General features: G+C 38.3%; 1 protein-coding gene across 2 annotated transcripts in view; it reads left to right on the plus strand.

The window, feature by feature from the left end:
* KHDRBS2 (KH RNA binding domain containing, signal transduction associated 2) overlaps nt 1-13,949 on the plus strand; it is a 567,387-nt gene extending 553,438 nt beyond the window's left edge. For both annotated transcript variants that reach the window (XM_066361370.1, XM_066361371.1), the window contains one exon: nt 13,117-13,949. In XM_066361370.1, coding sequence (XP_066217467.1) covers nt 13,117-13,214 — 98 coding nt within the window. In that variant the 3' untranslated portion in view covers nt 13,215-13,949. The remainder of the gene's footprint in view (nt 1-13,116) is intronic.
* Nucleotides 13,950-18,904: the final 4,955 nt, after the last annotated feature.

Genomic DNA, 18,904 nt, shown 5'->3' on the forward strand with positions numbered 1-18,904 from the left:
TCTGTTTTTTTACTATTTCAGAGGTTACCATAAAGTGGATAGCCAATCAATCTTGTCTTGATAATAAATGCAGATTATGTCACCTAGGTGAGAAAAAAAAAAAAAGAACAATACACCAACGCCATTGTTTGCATTGCTAATTTTGTTAACTGTACTTATAGTTTTAATTGTGCTTTGAATTATGCACTCAGAGATTCAACAATTTTAAGCAAAACTAGAAGCTACTTTTCAATATTTTAGATCAGAGATTCTTTTTACCTTAATTACACATTTTAGAATCACATGGTGAGTACTGAAAAAATGCCGGTGTCCAGTTACCACCGCGGATCTTTGAGGATGCGAACTGGGTGTCAGTCTTAAAGATTCCTGGTGGTCCTACTGCAAGGTCCTGAGGTGGAGATTAAGTTTTGTATAGATACATGCATGGGAGCATGATGAAAATGTGAATGTGATAGGAATGGTCAAAACCACACCCAGCATTTGCATTCTGGGAGGTAACACATAATAAGTTTTATGCAACCCACTTTTAGAAAATTAGGAACTTTATAAGTAAACACTGTGTCATAGAACCTGACATTTTAAATTCTTGTTCAGAACAACTCTGCATTTAGATAATAGAAATAAAATGTGTCCCTTTTTGAACAATTGTGTGTTGAACAGTTAAATTTCAGACCTGACTTCCTTGTCTAAAATGTACCCAACAGATAGAGAGTCCACAAAAAATTATAGTCCCCATGCATCTAACAACTGTCTTGTTGAGAGAGTAAAACTAGCCATAGGAAAGCTTCTTTTTATCACTTTTTTTCCCCTGCTGAGTTAATTGTACAATCATTTTAACTGAGGGGGAAGGGAGAGTTGAGAGATCTATTGTCAGAATCTTGGGGCAAACAAATAATATACAAAAAGTATATTCAATATGGTATAGATTGATATTTAGAATGTTAAAAAAGAAACTGTTTTTAAAAACACAAAGTACAGAATACAAATCTAAGGCTAGAAAAACATTTTCTTACCCACGTGGAAATACACTAGCTATGAAAATGCATGTCCAGGAGACATGCCGCCCTAGGAGATCTAGACATCATTTCTAGAGCTTGGGAAGATTTTGTGTTTATTGAAAAAGGTCATGGATTAAAAAAAAAAAAAAAAGATACATTGTTCTGAAATAAATGTACTATACTTCATTTATAAAATACATCCTAAGTTATTGAATGACTCCATAGTAACTGATAAAACCATGCCATTTGAAAATGTTATTCTAATTATTAATGATTCATAACCAGTGTCTTTTTGTATTAGAACAATTGGTTTAACCATACAGGTACCTTGGCCAACCTTCAGCTCAGTTGGTAACAAGATATGCCAGGAAAAACAAAAACAAAGCCTAGGCCTTATAGGTCAGTCTCTGCGGTGCCCAGCAACTGTGCAGGAAGCTCTCAGAAGGTCTCTCAGACTCGGCAGAGTATAGGAACAGGCACTAGGCAGACACCACAAAAGGCTCTCGGCATTTGGAAGTTTTGTCAGAGGTGGGTCCAGTCCCGGGACAAGGGCTCAGATTCAGGCCGCTGAGAAGATTGAGGAGAGCAAACAAAAGAGACTGAGTGAAGGGGTGTTTCATAGCAAAGGGCCAAGCTCTGAGCCCTTGGGTCACAACCAGTCACCAGTGTGAGAGACCCTAGGCCACCCTTATTTCTATCCAGCTGGCTACCCATTTGGCCGTTCTAACTACCCTGTCAGGTTTGATAGTAATTTGCCAGAACGACTCACATAACTAAGAAAAGTGCTAAAACTTAAAATCACAGTTTTAATACAGCCGAAGGAAAGCAAGCAGACCCAGGCCAAGAGAGAGACATAAAAGGCCAGGTCTGGAAAGTCTAAAACAGGAAGCTTTTGAAATCTTCAGAGCTGCATTGCCCGCCTGGCACCCTATGGGTAACAACAAAGTATTGCCAACCAGGGAAACTCATTTAAATGTCAGTGTTTAGAAAGTTTCCATGGTTTCACGATGTAGACATGATTGACTGAATCATCCCCGTCTCCAGCCTCCTCCCCTCCCCGGGCTGGTCTTTCAGGCAGGTCCTGCCCCCATCCTGAGTTATTCATTAGCATAAACTACCAGCTGTGCTCAGAGGGACCCACCTTAGATCCGATGGCTCCAAGAAATGCCAAGGTTTACAAGTCACATCACAGTATCCAGGGACAAAGACTCGCCAGATTTATTGTGACACAGGTGGCGAGATGAGAGCACCATCCTGGGAAACCCCTACATCATTATTGGCAGACAGGCACGCTGGCGCAGAATCCCGGAGCGTTAGAGCCGCTCAGACAGTCAGTTTGACATTGTGCTGAGCTGAAAGCCTGGTATCTTTTCTAATTCCTGTAACTTAGTGTTGCTCTGAGAATACGCTGGGCTCCTATCTGTTCTCAAATATAGAAGTGAGAAATTTGGGGGGAGTAAGGCCTCCAAATTCAGTCTCTTCATCTGTGAAACTGTGTCACCAAGCCTGCCTTCTCCACTGAATTAAAGACGTTATTGGAATTCTTTGAGAAGAGAAATATTATTTTATGTTACCATTCTTATTCTTTCTTCCTTTATTTTTCATAAAGTCCTTATGTACATTTCAAAAAAAAAGTCAATGACTGAATTCTACAGGCTTTTGATTGATTCTGGATTTTATTTAGTAATAATGAAAGTATTTTAAAAATTCAAGTCAGACGAGCTTCTAAATTATATCCAGTTATTACTCACTGTTTTGGGGGATTTTTTGTACCTTCCATTTTGGATAATCCTTTCTCTACCTGGCATCTTTATCTCCTTTTTACATAGAAGATCTCTTAATTCCAAAGTAAGAAGGTAAATACATATTTATTTTAAAAATTTGAGAACCATTGGGCCTGTATTATTTGATAGCTATGAGATAATATATAGCAGTAAGAACTAAAACCAAGGAAACAATTTAGAAACACGGAAGGAGTTTTCTACTAATCACAACATATGTGACTTATAGTGACTGTTAATTGTTCAAATCATGGTAGCCTCACCTGGAATCATAGAAGCTTACAGCCATCACCCATTGAAAGCTAAACTACTTGGAATGTTATTCTTGAAGCCTCAAGTTTGACGGTCATTACTTTTAACCATCCTGGAGCTCACAATCAGAAACAGCAGTTATTCAAACAACCTCAATTTAATACTGAAAATAGAATTTTGAAATCATACTATGAGCTGGAAATTAGGTATAAACATGAAGTAAACTTGGTGGTATTAAACAAGGGTAAGGAGAAGGATGGAGATGGGTTAAGAAATATGAACGTGCCTGACCTGTTGTGGTGTAGTGGATAGGGTGTCAACCTGGAACTCTGAGGTCACTGGTTCAAAACCCCAGGCCGGGTCAAGGCACATATGAGAGGCAAAAGAAACTGATACAAGTTGATACTTCCCGCTCCCCACCTCTTCTCTCTCTCCTCTCTATAAAATCAATAAATAATATCTTGAAAGAGAGAAAGAAAGAAAGAGAGAGAGAGAAAGGAAGGAGGGAGGGAGGGAGGGAGGGAGGGAGGGAGGGAGGGGCCCTGGCTGGTTGGCTCAGTGATAGAGTGTCAGCCCGGTGTGAGAAAGTCCCAGGTTTGATTCCCAACCAGGGCACACAGGAGAAGTGTCCATCTGCTTCTCTACCCTTCCCCTCTCCTTTCTATCTCTCTCTTCCCCTCCTGCAGCTAAGGTTCCATTGGAGCAAAGTTGGCCCAGGCACTGAGGACGGCTCCATGGCCTCCACCTCAAACACTAGAATGGCTCCAGCCACAAGAGAGCAACAGCCCAGATGGGCAGAGCATCACCTTCTGGTGGGCATGCCAGGTGGATCCCAGTAGGGCACATGAGGGAGTCTGTCTCTCTGCCTCCCTGTTTCTCACTTCAGAAAAATGCAAAAAAAAAATTTTTTTAAATATATGAAAGAAAGAGAGACAGAGAGAGGAAGGAAGGAAGGAAGGAAGGAAGGAAGGAAGGAAGGAAGGAAAGAAGGAAGGGAGGGAGGGGAAGCGAGGGAGGGAGGAAGGAAGGAAGGAAGGAAGGAAGGAAGGAAGGAAGGAAGGAAGGAAGGAAGGAAGGAAGGAAGGAAGGAAGGAAGGAAAAGAAAGAAAGAAAAAGAGAAAAAGAAAAAGAAAAGATGGCCCTGAGATTGTCATACCAAAACTGGAAAAGGAAACTAGACTTCATTCCAAGGTTAAAAACTCAGCAATGGCCACATACTCACATTACATTGAACCAAATAAAAATTAATAGAGAAGTAGTTCATGGGTGTGTTTCAGAATTTTACCCTCAAAACTTTCTATATTTTTCTCATCATAGATTATTCATGTAGTTATCAATTGTCTTCCTGAATTTAACCATTCATATATTCAGTATGTTCCACATTTTAAACATTTATATTTTTTGTTTATATAAAGTTTAGACTTTGGAGTTAGTGGTTATTTATTTGGTTTATGGTTCAGGTAGCCAAATAGAACTGTCTACTTTCAAAAGCCACTTAGAAATTTCACCTAAAATCTTCTTCCAAGACTGAAAGGACATGGCTGCTTTTGAAAAGAATTTTGGTGTTTAGGCAAATTCTCCAAAAACAAAAGAAGCTTTTCTTCGAAAGCCCTGAAGACTCAGCTCATTTCTGGTTTGAAAGATCCCTACCGGCCTGACCTGTGGTGGCGCAGTGGATAAAGCGTCGACCTGGAAATGCTGAGGTCGCCGGTTCGAAACCCTGGGCTTGCCTGGTCAGGGCACAAATGGGAGTTGATGCTTCCTGCTCCTCCCCCCTTCTCTCTCTCTCTCTCTCTCTCCTTTCTAAAATGAATAAAAAATAAAAATAAAATAAAAAAAAGATCCCTACCAGAAATCATTTTCTTTCTTAAGATGAATCAAAGTAAGTGTTAAGTAGGGTTGGAAAGAAGTGACAGGGATCAAAATTTTGTATTTCTTTTTGTATTTTTTTTTCTGAAGTTGGAAATGGGGAGGCAGTCAGACAGACTCCCACATGTGCCCAACCGAGATCCACCCGCATGCCCACCAGGGGGGCAATGCTCTGCCCATCTGGGGTGCCGCTCCATTGCGACCAGAGCCACTCTAGCGCCTGGGGCAGAGGCCATGGAGCCATCCTCAGTGCCCGGGCCAACTTTTACTCCAATGGAGCCTTGGCTGCAGCAGGGGAAGAGAGAAACAGAGAGGAATGAGAGGGGGAAGGGTGGAGAAGCAGTTGGATGCTTCTCCTGTGTGCCCTGGCCAGGAATCGAACCCGGGACTCCTGCACGCCAGGCTGACGCTCTACCACTGAGCCAACCGGCCAGGGCAGGGATCAAATTGATCAAAAAATATTTATTTGAGGCTTGTTTGAGCTGTGGGAGTTCGTGTCTTAAGGACAACAACCTCCCTGAGCAACAGTAGGAGAGAGTTCATATGGGAGAATGGTTGGCACAGGTGGGTGGCATCTGGCTAGGCTTGTCCATTGGTCTGGCAGACGTGGTCTCATAATGGTTCCTTTGTGCCCTCAGGGATGGAAGTTTCCTTTCAGCCTGAGGTTAGAACTTACAGAAATTATTATGATTTATATATCTAGTTAGTTATTTTTACAACCTGACTGAAACTGGCATGGGGCTAGGCTATTGTGATTTTGTTAAAGAGTCAGTGATTTTCATTATTTTAACTGAAATTGGTAGCTGCTGGGAACAACTTTTAGTTTAGGCCTATCAATAAGCAAATAAAATAAAGCTAATCCATAAACATTTAATAATTGTTAAGGAAAATATAATTTTTTTTTCTCATTAAGTAAAGTGAAATCATTCATTTGCCAAACTTTATTGCATATCGAAAGTTTGGGTCTTTTTTTTTTTTTTTGACTCTTTTCGGTTTTTTTTTGTTTTTGTTTTTTTTTTATTTTCTGAAGCTGGAAACGGAGAGGTAGTCAGACAGACTCCTGCATGTGCCCGACAGGGATCCACCCGGCACGCCCACCAGGGGGGGCGACGTTCTGCCCACCAGGGGGCGATGCTCTGCCCCTCCGGGGCGTCGCTCTGCCACAACCAGAGCCACTCTAGCGCCTGGGGCAGAGGTCAAGGAGCCATCCCTAGCGCCCGGGCCATCTTTGCTCCAATGGAGCCTTGGCTGCGGGAGGGGAAGAGAGAGACAGAGAGGAAGGAGAGGGGGAGGGGAGGAGAAGCAGATGGGCGCCTCTCCTGTGTGCCCTGGTTGGGAATCGAACCTGGGACTTCTGCATGCCAGGCCGACGCTCTACCGCTGAGCCAACCGGCCAGGGCTCTTTTCGTTTTTTAATTGTATTTTTTTTTTCAAGTGCCCCAATCAATGTAACTCCCTCCTGCCTAACCCCCATGTCCCCCTTACACGCCCTTTACCCCCCTCCTCCTAACTCCCTCCCCCCTTCCCTGTGGGATTTGCTGTCTTGTTATATGTATCAATGTGTTATGTATATATAGTTTTACTAATCTCTTGCAGTTAAAAACTTTTAAATGGGTTTGTTCTCCTGGTTCCTTCCCCTAATTGACCCTGATTCTATTTCTTTGCAGATAGAAAGTAACTTTCTTTTTGAGAAATATATATTCAAACCTTAACTTTACCAACAACACCCCTTGTATTTCTAGGCCCAGGAATTTTTTTCAATGAATACCAAAGAATATTTATACTTTAGGTCATCACCAAAGTCATCAACTGCAATTGTCTAGAATGAAGTCAGGGGTCAAATCAAGTTAGGCCTGGAATGGAATTCCTTGCTAAGAAATTTGAGTTTGATCCTGAATATGCTATAATTTGACAAGCCTAATCAATTGTTATTGATAAGTATCTCTGGCTAGAAGGTGAAAAAGAGTATGGAATATGTATACATACACACACATATATATGCATGCAGTAGGGAAGATAAATATATATATAACATATATAACATAATTAATTATAATATTAACTAATATATAGTAGATTATATCTTTTGCAATTCTAATGTCTATTACAACTATAATATATATTATATATAATATTAACTATGTATATTATTGCATGGATAAAATCATGGAAAGACACAAAGGTATCTAGGCAGCTAGCTTTCTGGTCAGATATGATAATGGCATACATCTTTTGCCAAGTGAGAAATTTGGGAAGAGTGTTAGGTAGTATAGAGAAAAATATGAGTTTAATTTTGGAAAAAGTTGACTTTGAGACACCTGAGGAAATGTCCCACAGGCTGTTAGATAATGTTTTGTGGCAATTGAAATCTGTCATTAGTACATATTTAGATGAAGAGATTTGCATAAAGTGTCCTACAACAAAAAAACAGGCAGAACCAGAATTAAAATGCAGCCCTGGGGCAAAACCCTTGGGACCCATTTAAAGTGAAGGACCATCTGAGGGAAGCCTGGGGCTTCTTTAATCGGTATAAAATAAAAATGTAAAATATTCCAATATAATTAATTTATTCAATAAATAATTACCAGTTGTCTCTAGTGTACCTCATAGGATTCTAGAGTTGAGAATAAAGTGCTTAGAAAGGTCCAGTGCTTTGTTATTCTCTAAGTGGATTATATCAAGTGTTAACTTTTTTCTAACAGGAAATATCTAAGTAAAATTTGAAACAGCCTGCTCAGTGGATAGAGCATCGACCTGGGATGCTGAGGTCCCAGGATCAAAACCCCAAGGTTGCAGGCTTGAGCGTGGGCTCATCAGCATGAGCGTGGGGTCGTAGGCTTATACGTGGGATCATTGTCATGACCCCATGGTCTCTGTCTTGAGCCCAAGGTCACTGACTTGAGCAACGGGGTTCTTCTCTCGGCTGGAGCCCCCCGGTGAAGGCACATATGAGAAGCAATCAATGAACAACTAAAGTACCACAACTATGAATTGATGCTTCTCAGCTCTCTTCCTTTCTATCTCTCTCTTTCACATGCACCCTCACATACTGAGAAAAAAAAAAAGAAAACTGAAATAGTTATAAAGGCTGTAAATGTTTCCTGTAAACTGACTGTATTTCCTGAGAGCATTAACTGATGGTGAACTCAAGTTAGCTCTTCTTTGGAACATAATTCGCTATATTCATCTGTGGGAACTGATGTTGGTTATATATTTCTCCTTCTCTTTTACCATCTGCATCTTAAAATAATAAACTTCACAATTACAAATAGTAGCCATACAAATTGTGTCGATGAAAACGGTTGAGCCACTGATATTTTTAAATGCTCAGAAAAGAGCAGATGCACTTTGGGTGAAATAACACCAGATTTCCACCTTAACCAGTTCAGTTCATGCAGCCCGTGTTCTTGTTAACAAAATTAGAGATACAGTCTCACTCATTTAGCTAATTAATTGTTTGTTGTTAGAATCATCATTATTTATATAATCCAGGAGGAGAAAATTAAATTAAGTCCTATCTTCTAGGAAAGAAAGGGAAAGGAAAAAGAATGGCAGTCAGGAATTATTTTAGATGTAAGGGATGACAGAAAGATGGTCAGACAGAGATAAAAAATTCTGAGCTACAGTTTCCTCATCTTAAAAAGGAAGGCAACGTTAGCTCCTATTTTGCAGGAAAACTGTGAATGTTTGCTAATAATAGACCTAAAATGACTAGTATTGCACTTCAATCTTGGACAGGGTAATAGTTATTTTCTAAGAACATAGCTATTTTACAATTATGCAGATAAAATGAATGTTATTATATGGGTTACAACACCAACAATAAAATATATAACTTAACATATTTCCTTTGGGATAAATAAAACAACATGTAAGTATACATTTGAAAGATGCCTTTACACAGAATATTCTTTTAAAAAAAATAGAAACTTAATTAAGACCAACAAACTGGTCGCTTAGAGTCAGTGTGAATTTTCATCTACCTTGTTGTAATGCTTTTAAATGACTGGCAAACCAAAACACTAGCAGACTGCGTTAATAAAGATTACCTTCGGTTTCCTGCTTTAGTAGTGGTCTTTACATATTGCTTTATAGAGCACCAAAAATAAATAGTATAAGGCATCCTCTTCTGTTGTAGATGTTTTAAAAAAATATTTTTGAGATTCTTTTCAGATCTCAGAAATATAAACAACTAGCTGTGTAGGCCTAGCGGAATGTGAACAGAAGGGCTGTGCCCTCAGTAATCTCTATGATTTTTTTATATATAAATAGAGACAGAGAGAGAGTCAGAGAGAGGGATAGATAGGGACAAATAGATAGGAACGGAGAGAGATGAGAAGCATCAATTATCAGTTTTTCGTTGCGACACCTTAGTTGTTCATTGATTGCTTTCTCATATGTGCCTTGACCGCGGGCCTTCAGCAGACCGAGTGACCCCTTGCTCGAGCCAGCGACCTTGGGTCCAAGCTGGTGAGCTTTTGCTCAAACCAGATGAGCCCGCGCTCAAGCTGGCGACCTCGGGGGTTCAAACCTGGGTCCTCCCCATCTCAGTCCGACGCTCCATTCACTGCGCCACCGCCTGGTCAGACATAATCTCTATGATTTTTATATCCTTTCTGATCTTTAAGGTTAATTTACTCACAAGGTGGATTTTAAAACCTACTTCAGAAAGATAACACTGAAAGTTTACTTTCCAGGTACTTCACTAATGCTAACACTTATAAATTGGCTCCTTGTTTCTATGCTTCATGTTTTTTCCTTACTAACTTCAACATTTATAGTATTTCTGGAACAATCCAAGAACACAGCTCTGCCACTTTAAAAACTATCTAGATTTTTTCCCCCAGTCTAAAAGCTCCTGAAAGTATCTGGTCCCATGGCAGGAGTAAGAGCACTTTGAGAAATGCACACCACTTTATAGGGCTGATTCCGCTGAGAGCAGTGCTTGAGTGCAGAAGCTTTTTAAGTCACTAGAGTAACATTTAATGCACCAGAAGAATTACCCGGTAATTTACACTTCTTTATCAAAGTAAAATATTCCTCAATGATGCTTATTAGCATGCAAAGGAGATGTGCTCTATGGCATTCTGTAAAACTTGACTCACCTGGGGAAAAAAATCAGTGTGAGTTATAAAACCAAAGATGGAGTAATTTAAATGCTCTCTCTCTGACACACACAGACACACACACACACACACACACACACACACAGATGTCTTTCAAATATAACAACACTATAATTGCTAATAAGTTGTTTCTGAATAAGAGTCCTGTTTTACTTATTTTGCATGATTGATTTTAAAATTTCTTTATAGTTAGTAATATCATTTATTTATTTATATGTATCTTACACCACCTTAAAAGGTCTCTTTTCTCATAGAGCTTAGAATTTTGTCTTAGAAACAAGACCAGATGATACAAAATAATACAAGAAAGTCTTTAAAGAAAGTTCTCTTAAATATGTTAAATGCCAAGGAGACCAAGATGGTCAGCAATCACCAGAAGCTGGGAGAGAGGATGGCGCAGGTCCTCCCTCGCAGCCTCAGAGGAAACCAGCCCTGCCGACACCGTGAGCTCCTACTCCAGCCTCCAAACTGGGAGACAGCACGTTTCTGTGGTAGTTGGTTACGGCAGCCCTATCAGACTCATTACAGAAGTGATGCCCATGTCTGAAATATCATATGTGTATAAAAAAAATTTTAAACAGCATATGAATTCTTAGTTATGCTACATATTTGCTCAAAAAATTATTTCTTTGAGTCTGACCAGGCAGTGGTGCAGTGGATAGAGCGTCGGACTGGGATGCAGAGGACCCAAGTTTGAGACCTCAAGGTCACCAGCTTGAACACGGGCTCATCTGATTTGAGCAAAGCTCACCAGCTTGGACCCAAGGTCTCTGGCTCGAGCAAGGGGTCACTCGGTCTGTTGAAGGCCCGTGGTCAAGGCACATATGAGAAAGCAATCAATGAGCAACTAAGGTGTCGCAACAAAAAACTGATGATTGATGCTTCTCATCTCTCTCCGTTCCTGTCTGTCTGTCCCTGTCCATCCCTCTCTCTGACTCTCTGTCTCTGTAAAAAAAATAAAATAAAATTGTTTCTTTGAGATGAATAAATGCCAGAGTTTAGCCCAAGTTCAGTTGAATGATGCCTGTTAGTAGCTCCCTTCTCTAGGCTTCTTCTAGCATTTTCTTCAGATATCAATTATAACTGTGTTATAATCTATGAAATTTCATATTAGTTTCTTTCCAGTGATCTCCTTAGACTCCTTAAACTACCCTCGTATGTGGGGCTATGTACAATGACTGGCATGTAGGAGATCTTTCGTAAAGAATAAAGAAAGAAAAGCTTATTTTATGAATGCTTTCATTTCCTCCCACTGCTTTCTTTCTTATTTCATATATAAATGGTACATTAAAATCTGAATTAGGAAGTCTGGAAATGGTAAGAACTTGATCACATCACCTAAGTTCTATGTCTCATATCCCCATTTGCTATTTCCACATCCACAATTCTGTAAAGCATTCCAGTAATTTCAACGTGCCAGACAGCTGCTTTTCACCTTCTCTAAGTAGTAGCTTGTTTATTTGCTTGATACACATGCACAGTCTAGCCAGCATTTCTCTTATGACAATGATCCTGATAGTGATGGCATCTTACATCCTTTATCATTTTTTCAGAAGGACAAAAAATTATTATCTCTAAATTTCATTGTCTGCAATGGTTTTTTTTTTTAAAAAAAAATGAGATCTTAGACTACTTCATGGAAATAGACACAATTGGACTTAGAGTATAGTAAGTACAAGTTAAATTTTTCATATGTTTTTTCTAGAGATATTCTCAGGCATACTTGAAATTTCTGGGGACATATACCCTACCTCAGTAGGCCTCAGTGGGCGTGATTTTCTAGGCGATATAGCCATTACCACCATCTTTTATATCAGCTCTCAATGTCAATGTGTCTCTTTCATCACTTCTTTTTTTTTTCTTTTTTAAAGTTTTATTTATTTATTTTTATTTATTTTAGAGAGGAGAGGGAGAGGCAGAGAGAGAGGAGAGACAGAGAGAGAGAAGGGGGGGAGGAGCTGGAAGCATCAACTCCCATATGTGCCTTGACCAGGCAAGCCCAGGGTTTTGAACCGGCGACCTCAGCATTTCCAGGTCGACGCTTTATCCACTGCGCCACCACAGGTCAAGCCAATGTGTCTCTTTCAAGTAATCCATTTCCTTATGTCCATACTTCCTCTCACCATAGCCCCATGCATGAAATTTTCTCTCTACTCAAGAACTGAATTCTGTTTGCAAGACTCTGATAAGCTGATTTCTGGAACCACATAAGTTACCACAGACCCAATATTAAGTCCTTGACCCTTTGAAGGAGGGATGCATTTCTCTTCTGGGGTCATAAACTTTACAAAGGCTATTTTCCACAGTACTCAAAAGCTTGGTTGCTATTTTTTTTTTTTTATGTTTTGGGCTAGGTTCCAAAACGTTCAAGTTACCAAAAGTCTAATTAACAGGTAAATGAGTACGAATACCTCTTTATTTACTAATTTCTTTACTTTGAAAAACTAATAGGAGATTTTCTTTTCTTTACAGATTTTGCTACTTAAAATTTACTCCATATCCTCTTTATTTATGACCAACTTTGTCTAGAACAGTTTTGCACAATGGATGTCAACCTGGAACTCCATAAGAATCACAAAGGGAAGCCTTTGAAGATAACTACACCTTAGCTCCCAACACTTAGAGTTTTATAGTCATTTGGTCAGAGAGACAGAGAATAGGCATGAGTCATTTCTGGCTGTATTTGGTTTCGTTTTAAGATTCCCAGGTGATTTGGAAATTAATCAAGGCCTAGGAACCACTGGTTTTCTGTATCCGATTTCTTTTAGGAGTCTGATTAATGATGGAATGGTTTATACTGATAATCCACTGGATTATTGTGTGGCACTGAAACTTAACATAATAAATGTGGAGATATTCAAGAACTTCAACTTTCTCTTCTTGAAAAATGCCCTGCAAGTTTAATTCCATGTGGCTGCATTTCAAAATATATACCTTTTTTGATAATCTTACCTTGTTGAAAAGTAAAGCTTGAGCTGTCAGTGCTGAGATCTTTTATATTCTTTTCTGGGGTTGGCTGTTGTGTCTCAAATATCTATTTCTGATAACTGTGAAGCCACGTGCATGTTATTGTCTTTCTCTTGTTCCTAGCACCTGAAGAATGGGCCACAACCCGCGCCAGCCTGAAGGCACCACCGCCAAGGTCAGCCAGAGGGGGATACAGGGAGCACCCCTATGGTAGATATTGAAGGTCCTTCTCACCTGCGACCTCACCTCAAAGACAATACATAGCCTGTGGTCTCCACATAAACAGCAACAAGACAAGTAATAGTCCTTTTTTTTTTCCTATTCTAGGGATAACTTCTCATGATTACTCCCGTATATTTCTTGTATTTCCCCTATACTGTTGGCGTGAAGTTGACACTAGTATTATTTTACAAAACGGACTAAAAGAGACATTGACAAGCTTTGACTAAACCTTTCAGTAGGATGATATTCTCTTAGTTGTTTTTCATTGTTGTGTGTAATCTTTTTTTTTTCTTTTCTTTCCTTTTTTTTTTTTAAGAAAGAGCATGAATCTGTTAACAGATTTTGAGTCTCAATAACTAGCAAAAACTTTGTTTAGGGTTGCTAAAAGACTGTAATATGATTTTTGAACTAGCTGATAATAAAGTTGTAGATAAGATGTTTTAACCTGTCTTTCAATATCTGTTAGTTAGATGAAGATGTTCGATATTAAGTTTGTAAATTTAATTTTAAATGCTGTTTTAATGGGGTTGAAAACAAGCAGCTACTGTATGTATGTAGCTAACTGAATTTGTTCAGTGTTTTAACCTGTATTTGTTAAAAAAGAAAAAAAAACACACATAAAGTTCCATGTGTAAGCTTCTCTAAATAGGAAACCACAATTTGTCAAATATGTTTGCCATAATTTGTCAATAAAGCTGAAAACTTTTGTAAAAACTAAATTTGGAATTACTTGTTTTCTAGCTTTAAATGTCTGCTTATTTCTTCTTCAAGAGATGCCTAAAATGTTTTCTATTTAAAAATTACAAAAATGAACCCAAGCCTGTTTTAAGATATTTGTGTAATACTTAAAAAATGTATTAATAACTTATGGTTGTTAAATAATTTAAAAGTTAACAAACTAAACTGTTACATGAATCATGGTTAGTAAACACTAATGTATAACATGTTAATGGAAAAAAAATGGATTTAGAATAATAAATGGATTTTAAACTATCCTCTAAGCTTTATCTTGCTAAACACAAATTCTGATTGACTTGTTTGCATTAGCATGTCTCTCGTGAGAAAGAGTAATGGAGTATAAAGAGGTAAGATTACCACTTACCACTGTCTAAATGCCTAGTTCTTCAACCTTTGAGTTTCCCCGCACATTAAATATCCCATCCAACATGTAAGCATTGCGTAGATTCACTTTATTGTTTTCACTCAAAGGAGTGCGTGGACTTCATTTGCGTAGTTTATAACAATTTGTTTTGACAAACAAATCATCAGTGTCACTGGCCAGTTGTTGCTATTCAACCTCAAAAACTTTATTTGTAATTTTCAGTGCTAAATATCACCGCCCTTGAAGGCAGTTTAGAGGGCTGATATTTCTTTTGAGACTATCAGACTTGATGGCTGATGATTATTAAGGAAATATGTCGCAGGACTCAAAGGATGACTAAACGTTAAACAGGTAACACTAATAGTAACTCTGTAATTTTGCCTATGCAACAGTAATGTTAAATATTCTCAGTTATTAAGTTCCTGATAGTTAAAAAAGTAAACCTACAAAAACATAACAAATAGGTCTATAGGTTATTAAAACAACTAATTAACATTAACTAGAGGCACCAAAATTATTATTACAATATATAACCCTCAAGGTAATAAACAGAACTAAAATTAACAATAATAGTAATGCAACTCTTGCTAACATCAAACGTAAGCTAAATTATGATGGAAAAAAAAAAAAGAAAGTGAAAGACTTGATGGTAGGGATGAATACCAAAACTGTTAATCTTTTCAATACAGTTTTTTTGTTTATGGTGGCTTTTGTCGATGTGATTGGTTTACTTTTTTGCTGCTGACCAGCTTAGGCATATTGCTGTTCAGTTTTTGCAGCTGGGGTTGCATGCTAATAGTTTTATGAAGTGTGTGTTTGTCATCAATTAAAATTGTAAATATTTGCCTTTCACGAAATGCTACTGAGTTACATTTAATTTTCTTTTTTTTTATTCTTTCTCACTATTTCAGGTACCCACAAGCCAAGAGCACATAGTTGAATAGCAGAAATGATGGAATAAGGACAGAGGTAAGCTTCTTTTTTATTTTTTTTTTATTTTTTTTGTCTTTTATGAAATGGATAATCTTTACCAACCAAAGTGAAGCTATCACACTAAACTACAACACCAAATGTTAAAAAAATTGAAAAGGTTTAGATGGTAATTAAGGAACTGAGTTATTTTTATCTTCTTTGAAATAAAGTGATATAAGTTGGTATTTACCTGGCAAGACTTTCTGAGCTTATCTAGGAGCTTGCCAAATGAAACGTGCATTAGTCATGAATAGTCAGCCCTTGTCTTTGCTATGAACGACTACATGTTACCTCCCCTTCGCTTTACAAGTAAGGAATATTAAAACTTTTACTCTTCAGCTATAAGAAAAGGAAATCATAATTATTGCCTGAGGTGGGGGGAGGAAAAGGGGACCCCATAATGAACCCCCCACTATCCCTTGTCAATGAGATAAAATTTATTAACATTAACATTTATTTAGTCAAATAAAATAACTAAACTTACTATGATTTATCCCATTTATCACAGTGAATTTATCAATAAACTTGCTTCTCATCTGCCATTCTATTTGAGTCAGCAAATATTTATATTTACTGAGTACAAAGCAGTGTTGGAAATTGAGGTTTGAGTTTTGTACACAAGGAATTAGAAACTTTAGCCAAAAATCCTCTGACTGAAAAAAAATGCAAGGGCAGTTATGGCATCCACAGACTGATCTGACATTCAGAGAATTGGAATGGCCTTGCCTTAATATTTGAAACAAGGTGAACCCCAAGTTTTCTCCTTCTGAGCCTGGTCCTCTTTTGACCAATATCCAAATACCCTCAATACAGTGTAGCCTTAACCCAGTGCCACAGGAGAGATGAGAAAGCCTGGAGAGTCACTGTAACTGAGGAAGGGCGGAGCCAGGGAACCGTGGAATGAAAGGGGGAGCCCGGGAAGGGAACACCTGGGGAAGGGAACAGGTTGTGTCAGTTTGTGAACGCCCAAAAGTTGAAGTTGAGAGACCTGAAGACCAGATTCATGAAGGCTGAATAAAAGTCAAGTTCAGAGAGATGGACTCCAGTCAGGTCATGGTGTTAAATGGCTCAGATTTCATTAAAAAATTAAAAGGAAGCTGATGGAGCTTTGCAATAAAGAATCAGAGCTAATCCCCAAGGAAATAATCCCAAGTAACCAAGGCAAAAGTCACATTTAGTCAATTTTTTTTTTTTTTTTTGTATTTTTCTGAAGCTGGAAACGGGGAGAGACAGTCAGACAGACTCCCGCATGCGCCCGACCGGGATCCACCCGGCACTGGTGGGCGATGCTCTGCCCCTCCGGGGGGTCACTCTACCGCGACCAGAGCCACTCTAGCACCTGGGGCAGAGGCCAAGGAGCCATCCCCAGCACCCCGGCCATCTTTTGCTCTAATGGAGCCTCAGCTGCAGGAGGGGAAGAGAGAGACAGAGAGGAAGGAGAGGGGGAGGGGTGGAGAAGCAGATGGGCACTTCTCCTGTGTGCCCTAGCCGGGAATCGAACCAGGGACCCCTTGCACGCCAGGCCGACGCTCTACCACTGAGCCAACCGGCCAGGGCCACATTTAGTCAATTTTATCATTACTAATGTCAGTTCATCTGAGATAGCTCTTCTAAAATTCAAATTGTTAAAATAACTATTTAATCAAGTGCCTTTGTTAAGCTGCAGAATCAAAAATCAAAAGTCACAGAGAATGTAGTTTTGAAATTTTATTTACGAGTAGCATTCCATTGCTGACTTACCTCTGAAGAAAAGTTACCATTTTTATAAACTAAGGGGATAAAAACCCTCTAATCCCGATATCCTGTGTATTATTCCCCTTAATCCTTTTCAAACAATAAACTTGATCTTGTAAAGCAATGGAAATCAGAGTTTGTTACAATTTTGATATAATAACCAGTATGTTAAAAATTGGTAATACATCACTAAATATTAACTTTGTTCAAGATTCTGTTCCACCATGTTTCACACTTCAGAGTGGGATATAGTGACTGGTCTGTTTCCAAAAGATATTTGAAGGTTCTTGGATCCTCTTCTTAGAACCTCTCTAGAAGCAAGTTTCACCACTAGACACAGGTTTTCTATCATCGCGATGACTCCTATCAGTAAGAAAATGTTCCCTGCCCTCTGTCTCATTCTGACAGCCCTAATGCAGCTGTTCCATGTTTTCTATATTCTAACCTCTTAGCCAGCCTTTTCTGACATGCCATTTTTCAACTTCTGTGATACATCTTGCCCCTCCCTTCCCATGTCTTCTGTCAATTTCCCAACTGCACAATGCGTTGTGAAAGAACAGAGAGAAAGGCAATTAGTGGCCGTGGAGGAAAGAGCACTCTCACAGAGCCCCTACAATAAGAAATGTTTACTGTGTCAATTATGAAACAGTCTGTGTCTACTGTAAGCCAAAAAGTATGAAAAGGAAAAAAGTCACATTTATATATAACCTACTGCTCACAAAATCTTGATTTCTTAACTAGAAAGTTTAAGGGGATGCCATCTGTGAGAAGATATTTCCAATTAGTCTAAAAGTTCTCTATTTCAAAATACAAGCCTTAAAATTAGAAGTAAACAAACTTACCTCTGAAATTCACTAAGGTGAGTGCATAGTGTCTGTGACTGCAATGAAGCCAGTTTTAAAGGTATTTAAACAGGGAAGGTCATATTCTCATGTTTCCTAAAGATAATTTGCATAATGGAATTAATGTTGAGTTTTTAAACTGTTTTTCACTTTCCTGTTAGAGGCATTAAGAATATAAATTTATATATTGACCAATAGATAATTATTTGAAATTAATATAGGTATGCTGTTTTATGCTTTCTTATAAAGCAGTGATTTTTTTTACAATAAATAATACCACATTCTACCAGAGAAAATTCTCTGGAATCCTTTTATATCTGATTACCTCAAACAATGTACAAATTGGTTTAACTTCTTAAAAACCTTTTTTCATTTCTAGTAAGTAAATCAGGTACAAATGATGGTTATCTTAGAATATGGCAGAATTGCCAGTGAGCTGATGTTCTTAGTTGTTTTATGGAGGAGTTCTTTTTTTTAAAATATACATGCTGACTCTCTCTCTCTCTTACAAAAGTAATCCATAATCAAGGTTAAGGACTTAGACTGTATAACTTAAATATGTAATCTAAAAATCAAAAGTCTATAATCTTTCTCTTCAGAAATAATGCTGCTACCAGATTGCTTTCTCCTTTTCTTTCTTTCTATTCCACACCCGCTTATCACTTCTTTATGCATTTGAAGTGGGATTCTGCTGGACACATATGTGAAGAAGGGAGACCGATATTGTTTCTTTGTTAACTAGTGCCCATTTCCATAAGGCTAATTTGTGTTATGAAGGATTAAAACTGTATTATTCCACTATGAAACTAACCCACACTACACACAAACAAAGTTACTTAACTTTCAAGTTTCAGTTTCTTGTAGGTAAAATGGGTAATAATAATGCGCCTACTAATAGTATTTTGAGGTATGTAAAGTAAAATCAGGTGTGTGTATATCCTCTGCAAATTCAGTTAATCTTCTCTCCTGAATGACTCTTCCTTGACTAAAAATGTTTCTACTTTAAAATAGCTTCATGGTGTGTGTTAAATATATAAAT

The sequence above is a fragment of the Saccopteryx leptura genome, chromosome 1 (assembly GCF_036850995.1).
Source record: "Saccopteryx leptura isolate mSacLep1 chromosome 1, mSacLep1_pri_phased_curated, whole genome shotgun sequence".
NCBI classification, from domain to species: Eukaryota; Metazoa; Chordata; class Mammalia; order Chiroptera; family Emballonuridae; genus Saccopteryx; species Saccopteryx leptura.